This window comes from Manis javanica, chromosome 3 (genome assembly GCF_040802235.1).
Source record: "Manis javanica isolate MJ-LG chromosome 3, MJ_LKY, whole genome shotgun sequence".
NCBI classification, from domain to species: Eukaryota; Metazoa; Chordata; class Mammalia; order Pholidota; family Manidae; genus Manis; species Manis javanica.
The window spans coordinates 213399777-213426694 of NC_133158.1; the positions used below are offsets into that span (position 1 = coordinate 213399777).

The following is a 26918-nucleotide window of genomic DNA, read 5'->3' on the forward strand; positions in this document are numbered from 1 at the left end:
AGTAGAATGTGAAAAATAGGAACAAGTGCAGATGATGACTTGCACTGTTACTGTCAGGACAGGGGCCTTTGTCTGCCTCTTCCACTGGGGTCTGACGGCAGCAGCTGAGCAGAGGCCCAGGCTGCAAAGAGGCCACGTCCAGCCCGCCCAGCCAGGGAGCAGTTTGGAGGCATGCCGCGACATTTGGTGGCATGTCGAGGCACAGCAAACTCTCTGAGAGCTAATGGGGTTTGCTGCTCTTTTCTGGCATGCTCAGTATTTTTTCCCAACAACTGCCCCGTAGGCCGGAGTTGCAGTGCCCATTAGAAGGTGAAGAAGCCAAAGTTGCAGAGTGCCCAGGGCCCCAGAGTGTCTGAGGCTGGTGGGACTCAGGTGGCCTGGCCCAGCTGGGTCACTACACTGATGGCACACACCCTCCTGCTTTAGGGAATGTGTGTGCTGCGGCCTGGGCTGCTCCGCCCAGGTGGTCTTCACTCCCTGGGGACTTGCCGCCCCAGGATTTTCCTTTCATCCTGGCTTTTCTGCAGCTTCTGCCACCTGAGTTTCTTTCTAGAAGACTGAGTCTTATGAAGACCCTTCTATGAGGAGTCTCCCCAGCTGGGTCAGCAAATAGGAGCCAGAGTGGCCAAGATCTAATCGACTTATTTTGTAAAGATGAATGTGTTACCAATTAAAGAGAGAAGACAGAAGTGCCAAAAGGTGGAACCAACTGAAGTGTCTGCAGATGGATGAATGGATAAACAGAATTTGACGTATCCATACAATGGAATATTTATTCAGTCTTTAAAAGGAAGGAAACCCTGTCAAATGCTATAATATGGATGAACCTTGAGGACATTATGCTAAGTGGAATAACCCAGTCACAAAGGAACACATTCCAGATCATTCCATTTACATGAGGTCCCTGGAATAGTCAAACTCAGAGACAGGAAGTAGAATGGCGGTTGCCAGGATCCGTGGGGAGGAGGGGATTGTTTAATAGGGACAGAGTTTCAGGTTAGCAAGTTGAAAAGGATTCTGACAATATGAATATCCATAACTCTACTGCATTATACACTTAAAAATGGTTAAATGGTAATTTTATGTTATGTGTATTTTACCACAATTGAAAATTAGAAAGAAAAATAGAAAGAGAAAGAGAGAGAGACGACGGACAAGCTTAGCAAGCAGAGGGCAAGCTGTAAAAATCCTCTCTCTCCAGCACCTTTCTGTCCTCAAAAGTGTAGGCGTTGTTAGCGCAGGAGGTGGTAGTGCAGGCCCTCCTGAATTTGTTCCCTGAGATTACTGTTCTGTAGCAGTTTCACACCTTTTCCTAAGATGTTGGCCAACTTACGTGAAAGATATAAAAGGATGGATTGAACTACTAGGCCTTTGTCACCAAACATGCTCTGGAAGCACTGGGATTCGGTGCAGTGCTGGGTGGGAGAAAGAGGCTGAGAGCTGGGCTCCATGCAGCCCTCAGGATGCGGAAGCTCTGCTCCTTTACCCCTAATCTGTAAATGTTGGCTTGACTACAGAGATCTGAGGCTGGAGTGAAAAAAGGAAAAAAATTAAAACAGACCTCATATATAAGGTATGAAATATACCCTGATCTCTAGGTGCTTTTCATTTGGCTTAGGAGCAAAATATACTTTGGGAGAAAGGAATGATGTGACACCAGCTGGTCTAAATGATGTCCCGTGACAAGGAGGAAGCAGGCAGTTCAATAGCAATGCTATTGCCAAGTAAGCCCACGTTGGTCTGGGAAGGCTAGTGGTCAGAAGAGGAGGCCCAGGTGAGAGGGGAGGGGTGCCTGCCGGAGGGACGGGGTGGAGCCTTCCTGCCGGAGACACGGACGGGAGGGGTGCTTTCTCCCTTTCCTCCAGCAGCACCAACATATCAGATGAAAAGAAACACAAAACAGAATAAAAATTTTGTCTCCAGTTAAACTAGGAAACAACTCAAAACCCCCAGTGACAGAAATACTATCAAATACAATGGCAATTCAGACCACATTGCAGGAAAGCATTTGAGAGCTGATCCATACCTTCTCAGATCTCCAGCCGTGTGTAAATTTCCCCGGTAATAAAATAAATGAGATTGGAAACAGAGAGGCAGTGTCTTCATTATTTGCAGATGAAAGAATGATCAACTTCAGTAAACAAATATGTAAGATCTCTATGGCGAAAGCTGTAAAACTTTGCTGAAGGACATAAAAGAAGATTGAAGAAGGGAGAAGAGATACTATGTTCTTGGACTGGAAGGCTTAGCACTATTCTTTCTTCCAAAGCCCCCCAGACAAATGTGTAAATTTATTGCAGTCCTACCAAACATCCCAACAGGATTTCTTAGCTGTAACTTGTCAAGCTGATTATGAAATTTATGAGGAAGAGTTATAGTAGAATAGCCAAAATAATTTTTATAAAGAAACCTTAAGAAGGGAGAACTTGCCCTATCAGAAATCAGAGCCCATGAAAGTAAACACGTCCTGCCTGGCACAGAAATTAATGCAGTGATGTTCATGACAGTCCTGTTGCGTGTAGTCGTAAAAAATTATTTGCTGAAGTACAGCTAAAGCATTAGGAATGGGGCGGCTGAGGTATAAAAAGACTGGCATTAAACAGAGGGTCCTTTTACATACCTAACTATAACTAAACAACTCTGGGAAGTATGGTCTAGAATGTCCGTGCTATGTACTTTGCAATGTAAAACTGAAAAATCCTTTTAAAAGACTGAGGCAGATCTGTACTGAAAAGGAAAAATGGCCAAACAGATGTGCTTCCATGAAGAAATTAAGCTGCGTGGTAAGATCGCTGTGGGAGGGGCCCACTTGTTTTCAGGGCAGATGGCACTGCTCTTCCTGGGCTCCCCTCCTTGTGGGAGGGTTACACCCCCGCCCCGATAGCAGAGGCTTGCCTATGAGACTTGCTTTCATCAGTGACATGTAACTGGACATCACTTGTGCAACTTCCAAGCACAGGCTTTAAGTGACTTCATGGGGTCTGACAGTACTTTTTGCCCCCTGCCATGAGGCTGGCATGACCCAGAGAGAGACTGCACCTTCATGCTCCATCCCAGAGTGAGGCACATGCCTATAAATACTTTAGCCAACCTGCAGCTGACATGTAACGTGAGTGGCAGAAAATAAACATTTAATATAGTAAGTCACTGAGATTTGGGGGAACTGTTTGTTACAGCACAACCCAGCAAAAACTGACTGATAAATTGTTAAATAGAGACAGAACCTCACCAAAGTGTTCTAACAATATGTTTTTGAACATGTCTGTAACTTGTGTATCCTGGAGAAACTTTTCGCATGTATATAAAAATATATACATGCTGCCTATTGCAGCATTTATTGCAGCAAAAGTTGAAAATGGCCTGAATGTACACTAATAAAGAATTAAATTAAATGTGATATGTTAATATAATGGAAAATTGAAATAGTGCAAATAAATTAGCTCCTTATGTTTTAATATAATTAAAACTCAGAAACATAGGCAAAAAAATAAAACCTGCAGGATATGTATAGCATGATATTTCTATGAAATTTAACACATGTAAAAATATTTTTTTATGAAAAAATATATTGCAAGAGAAAAACATTCACATAAACATCACATTCAGGATGGAGGTAATTTCTGCTGAGACTGGGATCATGGGATACACAGAGGAATAAACTATATTTGTGATGTTTCATTTATTTACAGATACCTGAAGCAAATATGGTAAAATATTAAGATTCATCAAAGCTGGATAATGGGTTCAGGAGTGTTTTGTATTTTTTTTCAACTACTGAAACAGTTTATATTTTTTCAAAAGTTGTAAGTGTGATATACATTGCAAGGGCATTCACATAAATTTTAAAAACAAAACTATATTTAATGATTACTTACATATGTGTGTAAAAGTATAAAAATGGATTCAAAGGATAGTCACAATTCAGAATAGTGGTTGGATAAGAGATGGTGACAGAATAAAAGGGATAATTTATTCTTGGGACTTTTCTGTACTTTAAACATTTTTAAAATAAAAATTATAATTAATAAAATAGAAAATGTCTGAAAAAATAGAAAAACAATTGGCCACTGTTATTCTGGGGAGTGGGATAATGGTGACGGTGGGGACATCTATTTATCATGTGTCACCACTTTGTGCTTTTTCAGTTTTTATAGCAGGTACAAATTTATACCATTTAAATACAGATTAGGGGGAAAAACAAAAATATATGTAAATGGGAAGAGTTACAGTGTCGTGACAAGTCAGATAATTCAAACGGAGGGAGCTAGAAATCATCTTTACTAAATACATCAGGTTTGAGTTGTGGAGACCAGAACCAGTGTTGGTGAACATTTCTGCCTCTGATTGCTTCTGGAATTGCTTCTCATTGCTCATAAGCTTTAAGTCTGGCAGATGCGGTTTGGTGACACTGAAGCAATGGAGGGACCCCGTCACATCACCGGTAGGGGCCTAACACTCCTGCAGCTGTGCCCCTGCCCCCTCTAGCAGGTGGAGGACTGCCCTCAAGGCCGGCAGGTGTGCGGGGCTGGCTGGGCATGTGGAGGGGGTTAGGAAGCGTCTGTGTCTTCCTTTCCCTCAAACAGCTGCACTGCTTTTTCTTTTCATGGCAGGCTTCCTCATAGAACACTTTTTTGGAGAAAGGGCTCTGTAGCTTTAAAAAAACAAGTGGCAGAAAAATCAGTGGGGCCAGAGTGATTTATACAACTGATCTGCTAATCTAGACAGCTTCCCCACTAGGAAGTACGCAGGTTGTCCTGTCTAACAGCCTAACTTTACCAAGGAGATCTGGTACAGGCAGGTGAAATGGTGCTGCCCGGCTCCTCCGTGGGGAGCGGGGTGGGGCGCAGTCTCCTGGCCCCGCTGCATGCGGGCTTTACCCTTACTGTTTTAGTTTTGTTTTGCGCCAACTCCCAACTCTCCTTAAACCCCGAGTTTCATGCCAGGTGGATAGCAGGAGAAGAGGACGGAAAGGGCCGGCCCTGGAGCTGAACCTTGGAGTGGCTGAGTGATCCCCAAGAAGCCCCCCGGGGGGAAGGAGTCCTGGGCATGTGGTTCCACACCCGTGCTCCCCTCCCCTTCTAAAAGGCGTAAATCTCCCCTGAAATGCCTCCCTAGCGTTCAGGGCAATAAAGAGGTCACATTATATCTCCATAAATCTCCCCGGCTGGCTGGTGGCCGCCATTCCAGGAGGTGAAAGGAAGTCGTTTCTTCTGACAGCCGCTGGTCTGGAAGGAAAAGCCTTTTCCCTGCGGACCATTGTCTCGGTCCCTGAGGGAGCTGGTCTGGCCATTTCAATTTGTTCAGTACTTCCTTCCCATTCTGCGAGCGTGGCACAGGCTAGAGGGGGCTAGCCGGGTCCGCGAGGCCCAGACTGGCCTGGTGTGCGTCCCCTGGAGCGGCCCTGGCAGAGTGCCTGGCCGGAGCCCCCTCTCGGTCCTCCTAATGACAGAAGGAGCGAGGGCTGACCATGCAGTCTGGACAGCTGCCCCAGGAGCCGAGCCGGAGCCCCCAGGGGCCGGGGTCAAGCCCGCCTGCAGAGGTCGGGCCGGGGACCCCCTGGGACGGGAGCCGGGGCCCTGTGAGGGGTGACTGGGTGAGTGAGACTGAGAACCCACTTGAGAAATGGTGGCACATAAGATGCTCAGAAATCTGGGAAGTCAGAAAACGGAACCTGCCCTAAATTAAGAATGGTGCTCCGTGAAAAAGTGGTGGCAGAAGTTGGGCGTATTTATTCGCTTTATTTAACATGTAAAATATTTATTGTAAAATGGGGAATAAACTATCACGGTTCAGCATGCAAAAGGTTCACAGGAGCATATAGTGAAAAATATCCCCAAGCCACCAGACGTCTCCCGGGAAGCAGTGAGTTTGATCACGTTCTTGACTGTCTTCCTAGAAATATCTGTTACGTATGAGAGCACAGCTGTGTGCGGACTCTTCTCTCCGTTTTGTTCGAGAGTCTTAGGTACTGGCTGTACCTTGCTTCTAATAGTTCGTGGCATATTTTGGGAAGAATCCCCTGCCAGTATATGAAAGATCATTCTTTATTGCGCACAGTGTACTCTGAGGCACTCAGTCCCATATTGATGAACACGTGAGTTGTTTCGCTGATCTGCTATCGCAAACAAAACAAAACACCACAGTGAGCATCCTTATATAAGAGCTGTTTTACACAAGTGCCAGGGCATCTGTAGGGTACATTCCTGGAAGTGGAATTTCTAGGTCAGATGGCACATGCATTTATATGCTTTTGCTAAGATAACTGCCAAATTTCCCTCCCCAAATCTGTCCCATGTCAGGCTCTCCATCAGTGCCTGTGGGCTGCTTGTTTTCCACACGCCAACAACCAGGCATATTTAGATGAACTGAGGCAGGCTGGCAGGAGGCCTGGAGAGGGATGCAACTCACCCCAGCGACTCAGGAGCCAGGACCAGTGCTGGACACCGTTCACAGTGTGACTGGCAGGCAGCTCTCAATTAGCGTGGCATGTCCCCACACTGACCAGTCCTGTGCCCTGTGGAGAGGGCCTTTCTTTTTCCTTCTGTGGTGTGGGAGCAATAGTCAGTGCCATTCAGATACTCAGCCCAGGGAGGGCTGGGGAGACACCTGGGCCCATGGTAGAGAAGGCACTTTGTTTCTGGAATGAGAGAATCCTGGGACATTGAAGAAATAGTTTCCAATCTTCCAGACTCCTAGACAGAGACTTTTTCTTTTTAAAGCAAGGTGTAGTTTAATAAAGCAAAAGTGCACACTCAAGGAGGGCACGTGGGCATGCTCAAGAGGTGGACAGCAGCAGTTATTTTTCAGTTCAAGTTAATGTTTTATTATTTTGTCACAGCAGTTTTATTCATATGTAATTCACATTTTGTAAAGTTTTCAACAGGTGTACAATGTAGTGGATTTTAGTATTCACAGAGTTACTCAGCCATCTCACAATCAGTTTTAGAACATTTTTACCTTCCAACGAGAACCTGGTACCTATTAACAGTCACACTCACCCCCTCTCTCCCCTCTCCCCAAGCCCTTGGCAGCCACTAACCTATTTTCTGTCTCTGGACTTGCCCTTTCTGGGTATGTCATGCGCAGAACCACACACTCTGTGGTCTTTTGTGTCAGCTTCTTTCATGTTGCATTATGTTATTTCTAACTATCCATTTCTCCCCAGCTTAGGGCCTCTGTGCGGCTGTTCTCTCTGCCTCCAACACGCTTTCCCAGATACTTGTTTAATTAACTGCTTATTTAAAGAATTTAAACCTCATTACAGGAAGGGAAAATCTTAACATAATCCATGTAGCTGTTGTTCTAAAAATCAACTCAAATTTTCATATTTTTATACTGCAACTTAGTTTTCTTTCTCATAATCCTTTCAAAGGAGATTGGGTTTGTTTCAGCATTTTATTATGAGCATCTTAAAAATGAACATTACTCTCTCTCTTTTTTTGGGCAGGGAGGTCCAATACATTTTGATGTATTCCAATGAATTATAAGAGCAGTTTTATCACTAGCAAGAGCAGACTAGTTTTAATGCACCATGGCGTACTTTTCCATATCTGTTATATATAATTATATACACACATTGCATATATATGTATGCATATATGTGAAAACCTCTGGCCCTGTATAGATAACTCTCTCAGCCCAGTTCCCGTGTGTGTCCAGTTACATGGCATCTCAGGGCCAGGCAGTCAAGCAGGCCAGGAGCAGAGCCTCAGATGTGCCCCATCCTTCTGGCATTACTGTTGCCCCATGAGACACAGAAGGGCTGGATTTAGATGACATCTGATGGGACAATGTACATGAAGTTTCTGTGGCCTGTTGAGCACTGTGGGTGGACTGATACAGCTTGAGAGCAGCGTGGTGCTGAGGAGGGCAAGGATCAGGTCATGGAATGTTCTAGAAGCTTAGGTGAGTCACTCACTTCTCTGGACCTTGGTTTCTTCCACTGAGTGTTCATGGAGTCACTCGGACATTACTTGTAGTGTCTGTGTGCCTCCCGCGCTCCTGGAGCCTGGGAGCCTTAATTGAGACAAGCCAGCACAGGGGGCCCATTGATTAGAGGATGTTTAGAACGGCCAGCCGCCGTGGTCACTATACAAAGCAGGGTGCAGAGAAGGGAGGCCGCAGCTTGGGCTTGGTACCCAGCATCCAGGAGGTGGCAAACAGGTTCATGTGCTCACATTCACTTGGTGCTCCTGCCGGTGTGGCTGAGCCTAAGGCCAAAGCCAGGGAGTCGGGCCCAGGTTGCTTTAAGATGTCAGCTGCCTGCTGGGGAGCTGGCACTGGGAGTGATTTTCTGCACGTGCTCCTTGCTTCCTGCATGCTCCTTGTCTGGGAGGTAGTAAAGCAGCCCCAGTATAAGTCAGGTGGTGGCAGTGGGGAGAAAGGAGTGTGGGGAATGCAGGGAGTAAGCCTGGTGGGACGTAGGTCTCACACCAGCCCCACATCCTGAGTTTGAGCCTGATGTCCCAGGATAATGAGTAGTAAGCCCCCTTCCCAAAAAGTGTCCCATTCTGGAGGATGTTATGTGGCACCCGAGCCAGCCCTGGGGGTAGCAGGAAAGAGGAGCGCCCTGGTCCCAGGCTGCGGGGGGCAGCGGGCAGAGACTCCGGCTCTGGGCTGCCCACTTGGCTCGGCTCACACTCCGCAGTCCTCTTCCTAAGGCCCCAAGGGAGGGTCCTCCAGAACCTCACTGGACAGACCACTCACAGGATGATGACTGGCAGGAGGCAGGGGTAGAGGGCGAGGGGGACAAGTGGACAACACAGAGTTTGTAAAGATTGTCAGGCCAAAGTAAGGACTGTAGGGAAAATTAAAAAAAAAAAGAAATAACATCACACAATCTGAGTATTCCCTCCTTTCTTTTGTTCATTTGCCTGCTTTAAAGACAGTCTCCCGCTCATGGATGATAGGTGGGTGGATCACCCCGTCCTGAGAGTCCACGTGTGTTTAATTTCCAAATCTAGCAAAGTCATATTCTCAGTACCTGCCACCACAGAACTTCTAACGGCATCGCCGGAGTCCACAGGGCATAATCAACGCGCATTCAGCTCTGAATTGTAAAGCACCAAGAAATTTCTCCCGGAGCTAGTAATTGACCCTGCATTTCACGGAGAAATCCATGCTGTAATATATCCCCCGATGTGGGGATTCTTGAAGGTCTTGGTATCTCATCTTCATGAAGATAAAGGCTTGGCAGCGTTCCCCAAAGTGTGCTTTTTCTGAACCACATTAACTGTGTGCTGCTGCCGGCCCTCCTGGGCCAGACCCCCACTCCGCCCAGCCAGGAGCACAGACCGCGCAGGGATGGAGAAAACTATGTGGGCTGTAGGTCTTCAAGTGAGGAGCTTTTGGTCCCCAGAAAGGAAAGCGAGGCACTGCTCTTCCCGGAGCCCCTTCAGCCGCAGGACCTGCTCACTGTGGGGCTGCAGCAGTCCCACGTGACAAAATTAAAAAAAATTAAATTAAAAAAATTTTCCCTACAGTCATCCTTTGTCCTAACAATCTTTACAAAGTCTGTGTTGTTCCCCTGTCCACCTCACCTTCCGTCTCTAAGTTGTGCTTTCCCAGAGCCCTTTGGGCGCTGTTAACTCTTGGCAACATGCGGTAAATCGTTTCTCCCAGTCCGCCAATTCTTCCCTGACCACTTCCTAATTGTTTCTCACTCTCTGTCCCCTCCTTCCCATCTTTTTGGTATTTTCCCCCTTCCTTTCAAAATGTGGCTGCTTCTCTGTGTGTTTCCTTTCTTTAAACTTGACTCAGATGCTTTAACGTTCATCACAAGCCTGAAGCCCGGCTCCTAGGTGGCCTCCAGTGCTGTGTATGTGTGTGAATGTGAGTGTGAGTGTGTGAATGTGGGTGTGGGTGTGAAGGTGAAAATTTATTTCCAGCTACATGTAATATCCACCTGGAGAAAAGCTTAAAGGCCTCTCGCATTATTCAGGGGCTATATTAAGAAATGCAGTGAGCTAAATAAAGGTTTCACGTGGATGTCTCTCGGCTTCCTTGTTTATGAAATACTAAGTATTTTCCGCATCTCGTGAGACCCGCGGTCAGAAAGGCGGGCGCTGCTCTTGGGCTCTTAGAAGCGGGGCCCGCATGGCGCAGGGCAGCTCCGCGCAGGCCTGGGGGCCGCTTCTGTTCTGCGGAGGCAGGAGCTTCCAAAATAGGTGCTGGGGGCCCCGCCAGCCCGGCCGCTGCCTGAGCGGTGTCTGCCCTCCCCTTGGCAGCCTCCTGTCACAGGCCAGCCTGACAAAGCCCAGAAGACCGAAGCTCGGGGGGCTGCCAGAAAAACCTCGGCATTTGTTTGCGCCTCGTGCCCCAGACCCAGGCGCCAGCCCCGAGGACAGATCTGGGCCTGTCCGGAAGTCCATGCACAATCTGGTGAACTTTGGCTGGGACGCGGGGCCGGGGTTCAGCAAGGGACATAGGGGTGGGGCTGGGGACTTTGTGCCTGAAGCCCCTTTGCCTCCAGGGAGGTCTCCAGGCAGGCCCCTCCCCTCTCCCTGCCCGGCCGTGATCCCCCCTGGCCTCTACTCGCAGCGCTGAACAGCTGCCCAGGGCATGGACAGCTTCCCTCGTGTTTGTCTTCCCTCCGCGAACAGACGGAAGACTGAGCCAGGACGGCTGCGCATGTGCAGCCGGGGCGGGGCAAGTGACAAAGCCCAGGCGCCATCGCAATTTGTCACATTTAATGTAATTATTTGTTCTGAGCTGTGGGTCCCTAGCTAGACCAAACGAGCTTTGGGGAGGGACTTTGCCCCTCTCCTGTCTAATGTAGCTGTCTGTGCAGCTCGGGCTATGGGCAAGCGGAGCAGGCACGTGGCCACTGTGCAGGCTGCCTCGCCCACGGAAACGGGGCCTGGGACCACATGCCCTCAGCTTCCGAGGGCCGAGGAGAGGGGCTGTGCAGCGTGGGCCCTGCCCACGACCCAGCTTTCCACCCACTGAGGCCTGAGGGGCCCCTCCGAAGAACCAGGCCCCACGGTGCCGCCTTGGCGGGCCTGCACACACGTGCTGGCGCCGTCGGGGGGCAGAGCCAGCTCTGGGCAGTGCCCAGGCGGGTGTTGCCAACCATGACCCTGGCCTCTGATTCCTCTCCCTTCTTCCAGCTTCTTCTGGCTCGCCCGCCTTCCGCTCCCCAGCTCCCGGCCACTCGCTTACCCCTGCCTGTGGGCGGTCCCGAGATGGATGGAGCAGGTCAGGCGAGAGGTCAGACGCGCTGCCTTTGGTTGCGTCAGTTCTGGGGAAGAAAGGGGTGGGTCCTTCAACCTTCTGGCCCACATTTTTCTTCCAGGCACTTGGGTGGGAGCAGTCTGCCTTATTAAATCCAGGGAATATCCATATTAAATCGGATATCTAAGAAATCAAGTAGTTTCTTTGCCTCTTTAAAAAATTTGTTTTAAAGTGGGACACGGATAGAAGCCAGGCATTTGATCCCCATTTTGGAGAGTAGGGCACACTTCATTTTGTGCTTCTGATGGCTAAAATAATCCTTTAGGGATGTTTCCCGTTAACGGCAGCTTTAAGGCCTTTTCAGTGTGCACCGTCCGCCCCGCCGCCAGGTCGTCCCTGCCCGCAAGTATCGAACTTGGCCAAGTCTAAGAGTGATGAATGATTTACAATTCTGAGCTTGGCCCAGGGATTTGAGAAAAGGTCAGATTCCCCAATCTCCTAGCTCTTTTATCTCCCCTCACCCACTCACCCACCAGCAGTAACCCAGAACCAAGGTCCGTCCCTGGTCTTCCCCACTCCCTCCCGTCCCCTCCGTCCTGCCAACCCTAACAATAATCCATCATTGTTATCTCATTTGGTGTTTGCAAAGCACTTTCGGGCCATTGTTGTGAGTTTTTCCTCTTATTTGCAAAGTACTTTACAACTATTATTACAAGTCTTTCCTCTGAATGTGGTGTAATGCTGACCCACTTCCGAGAGGGTTGGATTCCCACTCCCTCCTAAGTGGCTGGACCGGGGCCCAGGTCACCCTGTACCAGTTGGTGGGGTTTCATGAGTCAAGGCCATAGCTGTGCCCTTCCAATTTGAAGTCAGGCTTGGAAACTGGCCACAGGCCGCTACCCACTTGCCCCCGGAGGTCCCACCCAGTGCATTTCTAATGAAGGAATAAGACAGTAGTTACCAAGGTTCACACTGCCAGGCTCTTTAGTGCTGATTTGGGGCTCCCTGCTTGTCACCTGCCTCGTCCCCCAGAGTGGGTGTCACGTCAGGGTCTGAGCTTCATCTTTCCTTTCTGCAGTCCAAGGGAGGAAAAATGATGTGTGTCAGCTGTAGGGGTGTAAAATCCTTCCCTTCCCTATAGTGGAGTGGGAACTGCTTGAAGTGATCAGAAATGTTTTTTTTTTAATCAGATATTTAAAAATAGACAATTAGGAAATTACAGATTACGGCATACTTCATTTTGTTCTTTAAAAAGTCCACACAATTTAACTAGGCTAACCAAAGCTCCTACCTGGTGATCTTAGCTGCCATCACAGTGCCTAGGGTGTTCTGTGTGATGCATTTTCTGTTCAACATGTGGAATACGCATTTTTCAACTTTGTTTCATTGTCTTTGTAGTCATTTAAAATTACATGACATTTCACTGAGTAGTAGGATGGCAAGGCTTTCTGGTAGAAAGGTCTGCAGATTCGGGGGCATAGTGGGTTGTGGGGGGACGTGGTGCATCTGCTGGGGGCCTTCCGGAAGCATGGCCTTGGCCTGCCATCCACTGTGTCTTCCTTTGTCTGTCGTGGTCACATCTGACCCGTCAGCCTGGGTGGCACTTCCACACTTCCCACCCGAGACAAGAGGTACCTGCCACCCACTGCGGTATGTTCCGAAAATGAACTGAGTAATAACAGTGTCACTATTGATATTCTGGCCCAAATGTCTAGTATTTGCCGACCTCCAGTGCCCTTTTCTGGCCAGGAAAATAGCTGTTAGAGTGTGGAACCCAATCCGTGTGGCCAGTGTGAAGGAGGTCCTGAGCGAACCTTTCTGTTGGGTTCTCAGGACCGCGTAAGGCCAGGAAGCAGCAGAGAGCACGTTGATTGCAGTGAGATCCTGTCCCCACAAAGAAAACAGTAAGAATGAAGAGAAAAGGGGGGATGTCCCTCCAAAAGAGAGGGAAGGTCGGTGGAGCCTTTAGGTAAACGGGAACATAGGAAAGAGGCCGGTTTGCCTGTCTTTCAGAAGAGCGTGAGTCATCAGTGAGCGCTACCTACGGAATTATTTATGAATGAGATGATGGGCCATCTGGGGCTTTTGTTCAGTTACGCAGGAGGGGAAGGTGGGTGGGTATACAGGAGACAAGTTTGGACACAAATCGGTGATTACATAAGAGTTCATTTTTATATTCTGTCCACTTGAATATGTTCAAGTTTTTCCGTTAAAAGAAGAAGAGGGTTGTGCTAGGTTTGGATGAACAACCTGAAACAGTCATCTGCGTGTGGAATTTGGACAGGCAGGGGTCTCGGTCGAAATTTGAGGCTGTAGCGCCATCTAGTGTTTATTGCAAACACCCAACAAAATGACGGCATTGCCGGCGCCCCTTCGGTCCGGGACTCGCCTGCGAGCTCCCCAGGCCTCTTCCGTTCCCTCCCGGGAAGGCCAGCGCCGCAGAGGCAAGGGCGACGCGCACCAGGCACGGAAGAGGGGGTGGCGATGATGGCGTCGCTCGCCCCACGCCTCCCTTAGCCCCTCGCGAAGCAAACGGTGGACTGGAGTTGCTAATTCATGTGCGGCTTTGAAAGCAGGTGACCTTGCCCAAGGGTTCTCAGTGTGACCCAGGTGCAAAAATAGCCTCTCTTGTGACCGGGGTGTGCTCGGCTCCCTGGTCTGAGCAAACAGCCCCTCACACCTGCACATTATTGACTCGGTGTGGACACACAGCTACTTGTTTGCAGGTGCAAATGACTGTTTGTGTACCCAAAGCTGAGGGGAGGCCCCCCTTCTGCCCACGTTCCTGCAGGACCGGTAGCTGGGCCACAGAAGGAGCCGAAGGAGGGCCCTTAACCCCAGGGCCAGGTCCTGATGGAGGGACAGGGCTTCAGAACCCGCCCCTCCAATTCCCTCTCCACTTCACTGGAGAAGAATTCACTCTTACCCCGGGTGGGCGGACAAGAACAATCTGGACACCAGAGTAGCTGTATTTAGGGACAGAAAATTTGGGAAGGATATACAGTTTTTTTTCAGAATGTGAGTCAGAGAGACTTCTGGAAGTTCTGAGCCAGGCTTTATGTAGATCATAGGGAATAGGAAAACTGGCCCAACCTATCTCACCAGGGCTACTGAAATGAATGCAGTGAAATCTGTAAACTGTAACATTCTGTAGACACGAGGGGGAGGGAGGGCATACGCGTGAGTGCAGGAGGCAGTGGGGCAGCTTTCCTGGGGAAGTGTGATCAGCCCTCAGTCGCTGTTGCTCACAATAACCCGCCTTTGTTTTATGTACCAGTAGGCAAGAAAAAATGTCAAACTTTGATACAGCATAACGTGCAGATAACCTGAAATGAGAAAAACGAATTATTGTTATTTTTGCAGGGCCGTTTGAAAATTTCAAAACCTTCAAAACATGTAGTCCCTTTTGGCTCAGTAATCCCACTTCTGAGAGAGAATCCTGACAACCAGAAGGGCTAAGATCATGTGCAAAATGAGCAGTACTTGCAAAACAAAAATCAGAGACTGTAATGATTAAGTGAAAGTGCAGGGATAATGGTTAGGGGTTGGCACATTTATGGGGTGAGAGACAATACTGCACTAAATGAGTTCACAAAGAATTTTTAATGTGGGAAAATGCTTTGGTATTAAGTGAAAAAAGAGGCTCAAAATTAATATAGCCTGACCTTGACTAGGCAAAAATATATGTCAATGACATTAAGTACTCAAAGGATATAACAGAACAGAATGTTAAAAACACCCATGACCTTTGGGTTAAAGGATTACATAGGGTTTACAGTTTCTTTACATATTTTGGTGTTTTTAGTTTTCTCAAGGTATAAATATTTATTATATTTTTATGGAAAGGGAAACAAAAGGAGAGAAACAAGGTCTGAGTGGAACTCAGGTGAGAACTTGAGGGCCACAGGCTATGAAGGAGAGAGAGGGACAAAAAGCCAGGCTGCTGGTGGCCGCTGCCCAACTCCCTTCCTTTTCTCATGACCAGCAAGGGCCCAGCCGGGTCCAGGATGCCAGGAAGTTCCATGTCCCTTTCCCACGACAGTCCCCTGAGCCGGTCCCCAGGGGCTGGGGTCAGAGTGAGGAGGAGCAGGCGGTCAGGGTGGTCCACGGCACTCCTTGCAATGGAAGGGCTTCTTCCTTTGGTCCCCAGATTCTCCCACAAAAGGTTCCTGGCCTTAACCAAAGAACTAATGCTCCGCATTACCTCCCACCCAGTAGACATGTTCGATGACTTCTCAGAAGGCAGAGAGTGTGTCAACTGCGGGGCCATGTCCACCCCCCTCTGGCGGCGTGACGGCACCGGGCACTACCTGTGCAACGCCTGCGGCCTCTACCACAAGATGAACGGCATCAACCGGCCCCTCATCAAGCCTCAGCGCCGGCTGGTAAGCAGGGGCCCCACTGCCGAGTCCAGCAGCCGGGTGGGGTGGGGCTCCCCTCCTCCCCCCGTCTCGTGCTTGGCTTCAGGGCTCCCCCCGCCTTGGCGGGAATCCCCTGGTGCTGAACGTTGGACTTCCAGTCACCTCTGAATGAGGGCGCAGGTGGAGGGCTTGGGTGGTGGGGTCGGCGGAGGGCAACATGATCATCTCTCACACCTGGACAGTTAGTGGGAGCTGCAGGGATGTTCCAGGGCACCCAGTGCAGCCCCTTAGCTATGCAGAGGTGAAAAGTGGGGCTCAGGACAGCGAGTGCCTTGCCTGCAGTCACACAGACCCCGAGACCCCGCTCAGGAACGGAGTCCAGGCCTCCTAGCTCCCCGTCCAGTGACGTATGTCTCCTGTGTTCATTGGACCCCGAGGGAGGTCGGCTCTTCCCCTGCACACTACCTACCCTGTGCTCAGTCACCCAGTCAGCAAGACCGACGCCCGGGGGCCTGAAGCAGTGCGTGTCGGCTCGGGCGGGGCGCTGAGGCTTAGGCTCGGGGTTCTCCCATCTCTCCTACTGTAACTGGACTTTGACCGACACTAACGAGCGCTCACCTGTGTTAGGGAGCGGCAGGCACAGGGGATACACCCCGAACTTCTCCTTCTGGGGTCCCCAAGGCACACCCAGGCTGTGATGCCATGTGGACGCAGCATTTCCTAGCCCACATGAATTCTTTTTCTGGGAGAAGCTTTTCTGCCTACAGAGCCCAGAGTTCGCTGGGCTTTTTGTGGGACATTTCCGCACCGCTAATGATGCCACTGATGCCACAGTCAGGACTAGGGTTCACGCCCCCTCTGGGGCAGAGCCCTGGTTCTCGTTGCCCCCTCGCCCCCCGAGGGGGGCGCCGTGGCCGCCCCAGGTTCTCACGGGGTGGGTGCTCAGGGCCGCCTGCCGCCCGGGAGGCGCCCGCAGCCCCTTCCCTGGGCCTGAAGGGTCGTGTCCTGTGTTGCAGTCCGCCTCCCGCCGAGTGGGCCTCTCCTGCGCCAACTGCCAGACCACCACCACCACGCTGTGGCGCCGCAACGCCGAGGGCGAGCCCGTCTGCAACGCCTGCGGCCTCTACATGAAGCTCCACGGCGTAAGTCGGCGGCCGCGCGGCCCCGCGCCCGGGCCTGCGTCCACGCTCATCCCGGGGCCCAGTGCCTTCCTCCTCCTGCCCCCCAACTCCCCCTCGTTTGTCCTTAACGCGGATGTGTAGGTTTGGAAGGGACCTCACCGTCCCATTCCCTCCGGGCTGTAACAGCACCACAGACTGGGTGGCCTCTAAGCGACGGACACTGATTTCCACATTTCTAGAGGCAGGAAGCACCGGATCAGGGTTCCAGCACAGTCAGGAGAGGGACCCTTCTCATGGGTCCTCCCAGGGCGGATGGGGTGAGGAGCTCTCTGGAGTCTCTTTAACAAGGGCCCTAATCAATTCACGAGGTCATCCCCATGACCTAATCACCTCCTAATGCCATCGCCTTGGGCTTAGGTTTACAGCATATGGATTTTGGGGGGACGCATTCAGACCATAGCAGAAACATTGCTGGCCACTTGTATCTGTAACATTGGCTGATTCTCATTTTGCGACTCAGAAATTGTCTGTGTGCAGTAGTGTGATGTATGTAACAATTCAGTAGATAAAGGATGCTTGCATAAACGTAATTATTTACACAATCTGGAAAACACAAGCAAAGCTTCACCTCCACCTCATACCAAAGGCACAAATAAACTTGGGTAAATTGAAGACATGGCGTGTAAAACATCTCTTAATAGGGACAATGAAAACACCAGAAGAAAATATAGGAGGAGAATATCTGTATAACCTTGGAGATGGAAGGAGAACTTCTTAGGCAAGTTTCCAAAACTCTTAAGCCATAGAAGAAAAGTTAGAAATATTTGGTTGTATAACATTTAATATGATTGTGTGAAAAAAGATAACTAAGAAAAGTAAGAACCAATATACACATATATCAGAAAACGAGGTAGTTTTCCAGACCCCAGAGAGCTTCCACAAAGCTCTTAATGTTCCGATTTGGAACAATCTCCACTATATCGTGGTTAAAAATAAAAAACAGTTGGCTGGGGAACTAGTAGCGCGGGTTGCCTCTAGGGAAAGGGACAAGATGGGTGGAAGGGTAGTTTTTCCTTCCAACGAGGGTACTGTGTGTCCTCTTTGTACCTTTTAGAATGGTCCTATGTGCAAGTCTTCCTTGTTCAAATAAAAGTTAAAACTAAAACAAGCAAAACAAAAACAAAGAGAACCTATAGCATAAAAAGAAAAGGACAGTCTTTACCCTCCTCCCTAAACGGGGCAAAAGATAAGAACAGTTGACTGACAGCAGAAGCCCAGACAGGCACTGGATGTGTGCAGAGATGGCAGGCCTCACTGAAACCAGAAAAATGTAAACGCACCCTTCAGATTTTCTGTTCTGCCCATATATTTGGCAATGATTAAAATGTGTTAATACTTAGTGCTGGTATTGATTTGGGAAAATAGATACTGTCATATATTGGTGCTTTGTATGCAAATTACTGCAAATAACCTTTCAGGAAATGAACCTTGCAGTGCTATTTAAGGATACAAGTGCACATGCCTTTTTATCTTGCAGCAATTCTTCTGGGAAACCGGCCTATAAGACAGTAAAATAATCAGTAATGGTGTCTGAACTGTTTACTGCTGCAGTGTTTATCGTAGCAAAACTGAAAATGCCTCTTAAAGGAATGGTTGGATAAATCATAGCACATACTATAATGTGGAGGACTATACAGAAACTTAAAAATTCTAAGTTAGAGCCATGTATCTTGACTTGGAGGAACAAAAAGGTACATTGCAAAGTCATACACATAGTACAACCCCACACCACGGGGTAAGGATGCATTAAACACACACACAGAGCTAGATGGCTGGCTGGATGTATACAAGAATGTGTACATGTGTTTAAGACTTTTAAACATAAAAAACATAAGAGGCTGTTCCTCCAGTTGCCTCATGGGGGCAGGATTGATGTAGTGGTTGGCGGTTAGTATTAACTGAATCTCATGAATCTCTTCATGTTTTCTTGTTATAATGAGCTAAAAAAAGAAACAGCCAAAAATACAGTTAAGAACATTCTTAAGGAAATACACTTCTTTCTGCAAAGAAGTATACACAAGGATTTTGCTGAATCACGATAATAGTGAAAATGGAGAAAAAAGCTTTCCAAAGGAAAATAGTTAAAGAAACGTATTGTTCTTCAAATAGAAGAAACTGATAAAGGAATATTATACAGTATTAAAAGGATTGTGCCCTCCAAAAATTAAAAATAGGATTACGATATGATCCAGCATTCTCATTTCAGGGTATATATCTAAAAAGAACTGTAAAGTGGGAGGGGGGTCTCAACTGGATATCTGTACACCCGTGTTCATAGCAGCGTCGTTCACAATAGCTAAAAAGGAGAAGCCACCCAAATGTCCCCTGATGGAGATGGATAAGCAAAATGTGGCCTGTGTATTCAGTGGGATATTATTCAGCCTTAAAAAGGAAGGGAATTCTGACCCATGAGACAACATGGATGACCCTTGAGGACATTATGCTAAGTGACACAAAAGGAGAGACACTACATGGTTCTACCTACATGAGGCCCTAGAGCAGTCACACTCATAAACGAGAAAGCAGAATGTGGGTCACTAGGGGGAGAGGAAATGGGGAATTAGTGGTTAGCAGGGATGGTGTTCGATTTTGCAAAAGGAAGCGTTCTGCAGATGGATGGTAGTGGTGGTTGCGCAGAGTGTGAATGTACTTAACACCACTGAGCTGAATCTTAGAAATTAAGATGGTAAATCTTGTCTTATTTTACCATAATTTCTTTTTAAGTGGAGATCACATGAGGTCAAGATTCTTTAGAAGTCAGGATGGGCTTTAAGAGGGCCCAAGAGAGGGGAGAGGCTAAGGAAGGGGAGGACACTCTCCTCCAAAGGTGGGATTGCCTCTCCTCTGCCTCTGGGGGGGCTAGGGGACAAGTCCAGGTTCACATAGGACGGTGCACTTCTGCCTTAACCACCCTGCTCACATTCTGAAGTGGTCGTTGCTTTTCTTTCAGTATTTGCAGTATGGCCTTTACGGGTCCTGTATTGTAGACAAGCACAGACCAGGGGCTGAAAAATTTGGCTGGCCTGCCTTAAAGAAACAGCCTGTGAGAAGGCGCCATATTTAAACATCCTGCAGAGACGGCCCACCAGGCCTTCTGCTGGACCCTGGTTCAGGCTTCTGTGAATGGCTCGGGAGCAGGATGCCTGAGTTGCTGCATATTTGTGAGAAGTCAAATGTGATAAAAGTATTGTCCACAGACAGTTTACGTCAGATCACCACCGCCTTCCCAACACAGCCTCTTGCTGCCCCTCACACCCAGGAACACACCACCGTTTGCTCCAGCCAGATCAGTGCAGTGCAGAGCAGAGCTGCTCTACGTAGAATGAGTTTATGCCTCAGCTCACTGGGACTGTCCCAGTTTATGCGTATTTTTCTTGGCATAATTATTAATGGAACCCCTGTTTCAGTGTCACACTGTCCTGGGGTGGCTGAAAAATTAAACGCTTCTGCACATACTGTCCCTGCTGCCTGAAATGCCTGCCCCTCGTCTCCTTGGCAACCTCCCACTACTTAGAGATCACCTCCCCAGTGAAGCCTTCCTTGATAGGTTCCTGTGTCACTTCCCCTTTTCCTCAACCCAGGACAGAATTTAGTTTTTCTGCTCTGTTCTCCCACATCACCTAAGAGTCTGGTTATTTTCTATTTGTTTTCTTACTAAACTACAAACTTCTGGAGGGAAGAAATGGTGTCTTTGAGCCTGTTTGATACCCAGCATGTAATCTAGGTACTCAATATGTTTTTAAAATAGAATTGATTTCTTTCTCAGCAGGAGTTGTTTCAGGGGCCAATGTGCATAGTCTTAGCCCTGAGGTGTGTAGAGGAATTGCTTAGATGTTGCCTTCTCACGGTGTGTGTGCACGTTAAATGCTGCCGCAGATCACTTATAAATGGAAAATCATACAAACTGACTTGTGACCCTCTAGGTCCCCAGGCCCCTTGCAATGCGGAAAGAAGGGATTCAAACCAGAAAACGGAAGCCCAAGAACCTTAATAAATCTAAGACACCAGCAGGTAAGGACAAGACCTGTGTGTGATTATATGAATAACTCAGTAGCCCTTGGAGTGTGTGAGAGTCGCTCCTGGTCAGGCGGGCCAGCCCCAGCTGCCGGGGTCTAGCAGCCCTGTCCAGTCCCAGCAACTCAGGACGGAACGAATAACCCAGTGAAAAAGTAAGATCTCTGTGGAATATGTGGAGAGCTTCTGAAGCTGGCTCAGCTCACGTTGTGGCCTGACTGCTGCCACGTGCAAAGCCTGCAGGGGCCAGCTGACTTGGCTGAGGGCCCGAGGAGAAAAGAGCGTTATTTGTACCCCCATCTTTTGCGCTGCAACCACTCAAGAACTCCGTTCCTTTCCACTTTTGTTGGCTGCCTGGGATCTAGAAAGAGAGGGTCCCATTAGTCATGTTCATGACAGATTTAATCTGCTGGCCAGTGTATAGCTCACATCCTGTAGTACTTTGCATGTAAGAGAGCTCCTTCACAAATGCCCTCCCTGGTCCTTAAAGAGCCCTGAGACCCTGTTTATCATCCCCGTCTTACTAATGAGCAAAACAAGGCTCAGAGAGGGTAATGACCTAATCTGAGGCATACAGTTGTGAATGGGTAGGTCTGGAATTATAAGCCACATTTTCACACGTTGGGGTCCTATACTCTGTTCAGGACTCAGGGTGCCTTCTCAATTTCCAGATCAAGAATGAGGATGGTTTATGTCTCATATGAGGAGCTCTCCCCTCTCAGTCTAGCTACCAAATTAAAGATTTCACGGGAAATGCTGCAGCCACAGAGAAAATAAACCAGCTGACTTGATGGAAAGTCTGTCTTCTAAGCCACGACAAAGTCAGATAAATTTCCCCTTCCCACTGCGGGGGGCACTCAGCAGTGGTCTCCCCTTCCTCTGGTAGTCATGCCCGCTCCGAATTCTCAGCGTCTCATGCCAGGGATCCTCAGCCTTTGTCCCACACTGTTTCCAACACAGAGCACATTCCCCTTGGTGACTTTATCCCCTTACATGCTGCAGCCACGAGGAGAGCTGGCATTCGGTTCAGGCGTACAATCCCCTACTGGAAATGTGCAAGATTCAGCAGCAAAACCTAATCTGAACAGAGGCTACTTAGGGTCTTCTGTCTCCCATGTGAACATTCATGCTTTGTGCTGTAGAATTATTAATGTGTTTAATGATGAGGTGCTGTCCCAGACCTTGCTGGAGATATTCTGTAATATACAGTATTCACCCTTTCTAAAAATCCCACAAGTTTTGAATCCTGAAGCGCATGGCCTCCAGAGGTTGGGATAAGGGGTGGTGAGCCCATTGTTTTCCCTAGAAGTCCTGATACCTCTGGCCCCTTTGGGGAACCATGGCCCTGCTTCTCTCCCCCAGCGAATGTAAGTGGAGCCATTAGCGCGGGCCCTCCCTGGCCATCCCAAAGGACCTCCCTCCGTCCGCTTGCCCCTGCCCCTGGCCCTGCCTCTGTGCTGACTCTGTCTTGTTCCAGGTCCCTCGGGCAGTGACAGCCTCCCGCCCGCCAGCACTGCTTCCAGCAACTCCAGCAGTGTGGCCACCAGCAGCAGCGAGGAGATGCGCCCCATCAAGACAGAGCCCGGGCTGTCGTCCCACTACGGGCACAGCAGCTCCATGTCCCAGGTACACCACTGCACGGGGAGACGGGACTGCCCAGGGTATCAGGTGGCCAGGCCAGCACTGGAGCAGGGCTTCGGCCAGACCCCAGCAGGTGGCCGGCCAGAGCTGCTCGGTGTCCTGAGGCTGGGGGGCTGGCTGTACAAGGATGCATTTCCACACATCTGAGGAAGCTATGGTGATTTGGATACAGCACTGCGACACGCAGATGTTTGGCAGCCCCTCCACACCAGGACCTTTGTAGACAAGGAGGGGGCCTGGGGCTGGCACACAGTATGACACACAGTTACAACCCGAATCACACTGTGTGCGTTTGGGGTACTGCTGGGGCGGGCTGTGGGAGGGGGCGTGGGGGCTTTCTAGGCAAGTCTGTCTCCTGAGGGAGGGATGCTTTGACCTTGGTTTTGAAGGACAGGTTGATTTTAACAGGAGGAGGGGCAGGAGGACCCTCCTGGCATTGACGAAGGCATGGAAACTAGAGGGCAGGGTGGGTCAGTTGGGAGTAATGAGGGCTTGGGAGGGGTGCCACTGAACGCAGGGCTGTGCCAGGTCCAGCTTCATACCTGTGCCCAGACACGGGGCCAGCAGTGGCCTCATTCCGTTCTCCCTGTACAATGACACCCTGCCTCTCCACCCTTCCCCTGTGTAGGTCCCCAATTCAGGATCAGGATGCTTGGGGCTTGGTCACCACCTCCCGTGAACTCTGACCTGCTCTCTGCACCTACTTGAGAGCGTCTGTGTGCTGATAAGCTTCTGACCCTTGGGCACAAAAGCTGGTCCCGCAGAATCAGGACAGCCCCGAGCCCCTTCCAGCAGGGAGGGCAGCTTGCCTGAAAGCGGGGATTCTGAGGATGATGAGATCGTAGGAAGTGTCTCGTGTAGCCCTCAGAGCCTGCAGAGAAACCGGAATATTATAGATCTGATGGGTCCCGGTGCTCATCAGCAGCTGGTGAACACAGACGCCTTACGGCCCATAGCACGGGGGGCGGGACAGGCAGAGAGAAGTGCAGCTTGGTCCCTGGCCCACTCTTTCTGCACGTAGGAGCCGGCTGGGGGGCATCTGCGTAGTGGGGCTCCCCTCTCCAGCCCGGACCTCCCCTCCTGAGCCCTCAGGAGCGACTCTGTTGACCTCGTCTTGCGCTCTCTGCTTTCAGACGTTCTCTGTCAGTGCGATGTCCAGCCACGGGCCCTCCATCCACCCGGTCCTCTCAGCCCTGAAGCTCTCCCCACAAGGCTACGCGTCTTCTGTGAGCCAGTCGCCGCAGGCCAGCTCCAAGCAGGACCCTTGGAACAGCCTGGCCTTGGCTGACAGTCATGGGGACATAATCACCGCATAATGTCACCTCCTTCCCCCCTCAGATTCCTGCACGGACTTGGGACTTGGAGGGCAGCAGAGGCGAGGCTCCGGGCTCCCGGGCGCCGGCCTGCTCTGTCTGGGAATGACTCCGGAAGAACAGCTGGGAAGAAACTTGAAGTTGCTGATTTGGTTAGGGGAAGCAAACGTTGGATTTTGTCAGATGCCTTGTCAAGGTGGGGGACAGCGAAGCCCAGCTTCTGGTCTGGAAGGGGTCCCCCTTCCCTGCAGTGCACCCGAGTCCCTCGGGCTGAGTTAGATACCTCCTTCTCAGTTCCCACCCACCCCGCCCCTACAAAAGAGGATCCCCCATCTCCCATCCACGGCCTGAGATGGTGGCTCGTCCATGGCTTCCCCATCTCTGGGCCTGAGGGCAGGTGGAGAGGCAGGGCCCTGGGGCCCGTGCTCTGGCCTGAACCAGGGCGTCTGTGACACTCCTGGGCTTGCCACACACGCCCTAGGTCCACACACCCCGCATCCCTCTATGCCAGATCTTGACTCCAGAACCTCTGGTGTGGCGCCCATGTTGCTGAATGCTTCCTGGGGGTGGAGGAGGGGCCGCCCCTCCCGCCCCAGTATGGCTTCTGCAGAACCGCAGCTTGGCCCCTGGCTTCCCCTGGCTCCTAACCCCGGCCGATGCCCTCAGCCCTCTGCTCCTTCTCTCTACACACAAGGCCTTAAAAATAAAAACCCCTCCCGCCGCTCTGAGTGACGCAGCTCTGCCTCCAGCTTGAACACGTCTCCCTCCCAGGAAAACGAGTGCTGGCAGTTCGACCGAACAGCAGCCCCCACCAAGATCCTTTCTCCACCCGATCACACCCAGGGGCTTCTGAGTAAGAACAAACCACTTCTGCTGCTAGAGCGTGTTGGACAAACACTCATGTAGGACTGAAGACCCCTCTGGAGGGGATGTCTGGTGGACACCGTCCCCGGGCTGGAGCCAGGGACGTCCGGTGGACTCTGGCTCACCTGTGCTCGGATCTCCTGGCACCGCCGCTGTTCCACAGAGATGCGCCTCTCGGTCAGATGGCAGGCCAAGTCCGTCCAAGGGGTGCAGAGGGCCTGTGCCCACATCCCCTCCCCAGCATAAATCTTTTGTCCAGAAGGCAAAAAGCTAGGGATTTTGCAACATAAATTCAAAGCAAACAAATGCAACAAAACAATACTCATGGAAAGATGACGACCAAGTAGAGAAGACGCTGAGGGAGGGCCTCAGGGAGCCCGGCTCTGTGCCTTTCTGGAAATGGCCTTCTTCTCTGGCTGCGTCGCTGTTTCTGCCCGGGGTGCCGGGGCTCACAAGGACCTCTTCCTGGTCCTGGTCATCGGTAGAGCTGTCGCTGACTGTGGCCTTACTACATCCTCCCCTCAAACACCCAGTCGCCCACCCCAAAATCCTGACTGTAGCAGAGAATGTTTCTAAACCAAGATTCTGTTTTAATCATTTATATTGCTTTCTTCCAAGAAGGCCACCCTCATATTCCTTCCCTAACCACGAACCTGTTAACATTGTCTTAAGGTGAAATGGCTGTAAAATCAGTATTTAACTAATAAATTTATCTGTACTAGTCTTTCCCTTCTTCTCCTCCCTCGGAGGTCTTCCCTGGGAGGTTCGCTGCTGACCCTGCAAGGCGCTGGAGCCAGAGGCCTGCCGTCCGTCGCCCAGCCCCTCACAGGCTGCATCCTACATCACTTGCTCCCCTCCGTCATTTTTGGCAGCTGGCCAGGACTCTCTCTGCTTGTGACGGGGGCTCGTGAAAAGAACACTCACGCTGGCCCTGCTCCTGGCTGGTTTGCCACCTTGACAGGTAACCTGAAGGTCTTGGTTTCCTGGAAGAGAGCCATTAAGTACAGCTCCTATGGCCCAACCCTTGCCACCAATGAAGGGGGCTATTTTAGAGCTCGCCTGGGGACACCAGGGGCTGGCGCCTGAGGCAGAGCTGTGGGCACTGGACTCTCCAGCCCACCCGCCTTAAGGCCCTGAGCTGGGCCTGCCGTCTTCCGCTGCTGTAACTTTTGATTCAAACAAGCCCCTAGAGGGGCCAGTCATGCTCCAAACCAGGAGGAGGGGAGATGAAACTCCTCTATCCGCTTCACCTTCACCTTCTTAGGCCAGAATTGCATAACTGCTTCTCCCTAAACGGGGGTGGCAGTGGGGGACAATGGTTCTAAGGCCTCCCTCCGGTCAGTGCCTGTGGCATGGGACCGACGCAGGCAGATCCATCCCATTCAGAGCTGTTCATGGGAGCTGCTTCTGATCCAAACCCGTCGGACAACTGGTAGCCTTTGACCTTCCACAGTTCCTCTTTCATTTTTGAGCAGATAAAGGAAAAAAACCTGTAATAACCATTCTTCTCTGTAAAATCAAAGAAGCTTTTCTACTTACTTAGGACTAGCTAACCTATTAATTGCTTTCTTTCTGGTGTGTTTTCTTCAACCCATCAAACACCATAGGCTTCTTCCCTCCCTACTTAGCTGCCCTGAGGAGGTCCAGAGGGACTGCCGGTCACGGGCCTGGAACTCCTCGCAGGCTCCCCCCTGGGACCTGCAAAGAGAATGCTCCAAGTAGGGCAGCTTTGCAGTTTGGGGCAGGGGTTCTTACCTTCTGGGGTCACACACTTCTCTGAAAATGTAACATAAACTGTGTCTACTTTCCCAGAAAGAGATGCATAGTCTGAGATTTTGCATACAACTCACCCCTTTGAGGTGTTATGACTTCTGGAACACTCTCCATGTGCCCCAGGTTAAGAAGTCCAGCTTTCAGCTCTGGGTTCGCCCAGTGCTGCAAGGCTGTGTTGAACAAATTGGACAGGTCAGCCTCTGTCTAGGGTGTCCTGGCCCTTGGTGGTTCAAGGTGGGCCCAGAGTAATCCTTCCTATTTAGCTATTAAGTCAAGCAACTGAACAGTCCTGGGGCAATTGTCAAGAGTCCTGGCACTGCTCTAGGTGCCCAGGAATTCTATAGTCTAAAATGTAGCTGTTTGCACAAGGACAGAGCTGAGGAATTCCTGGTAGCCTCTTCCTTGCAGGAGGATATGGGTCTGGAGTCTGCAGGTGTATAAGCACCCAGGCTGCTGAGGATATGTGGAAGCTACTGTTCTGAAGGTTTCCAGTAGCAGGCCTTGGAGAGCTGAATGGATGGGAAAGAAAACTAAACCCCACTAGGAAAAAGGAAGCCTGGATCGGGAGACCATGCCTGACTCATTTACATATCATGAGG

At 50.1% G+C, this 26918-nt stretch overlaps 1 protein-coding gene across 7 annotated transcripts in view; it reads left to right on the top strand.

The window, feature by feature from the left end:
- GATA4 (GATA binding protein 4) overlaps positions 1 to 25269 on the top strand; it is a 73405-nt gene extending 48136 nt beyond the window's left edge. For 4 of the 7 annotated variants that reach the window (XM_036998911.2, XM_036998909.2, XM_036998910.2 and 1 more), the window contains 5 exons: positions 15388 to 15557; positions 16550 to 16675; positions 20638 to 20725; positions 22206 to 22354; positions 23503 to 25269. In XM_036998911.2, the coding sequence (XP_036854806.1) occupies positions 15388 to 15557; positions 16550 to 16675; positions 20638 to 20725; positions 22206 to 22354; positions 23503 to 23685 (716 nt within the window). In that variant the 3' untranslated portion in view covers positions 23686 to 25269. The remainder of the gene's footprint in view (positions 1 to 15387; positions 15558 to 16549; positions 16676 to 20637; positions 20726 to 22205; positions 22355 to 23502) is intronic. The other 3 variants (XR_005056155.2, XM_036998913.2, XM_036998912.2) reach the window with 3 other exon arrangements.
- Positions 25270 to 26918: the final 1649 nt, after the last annotated feature.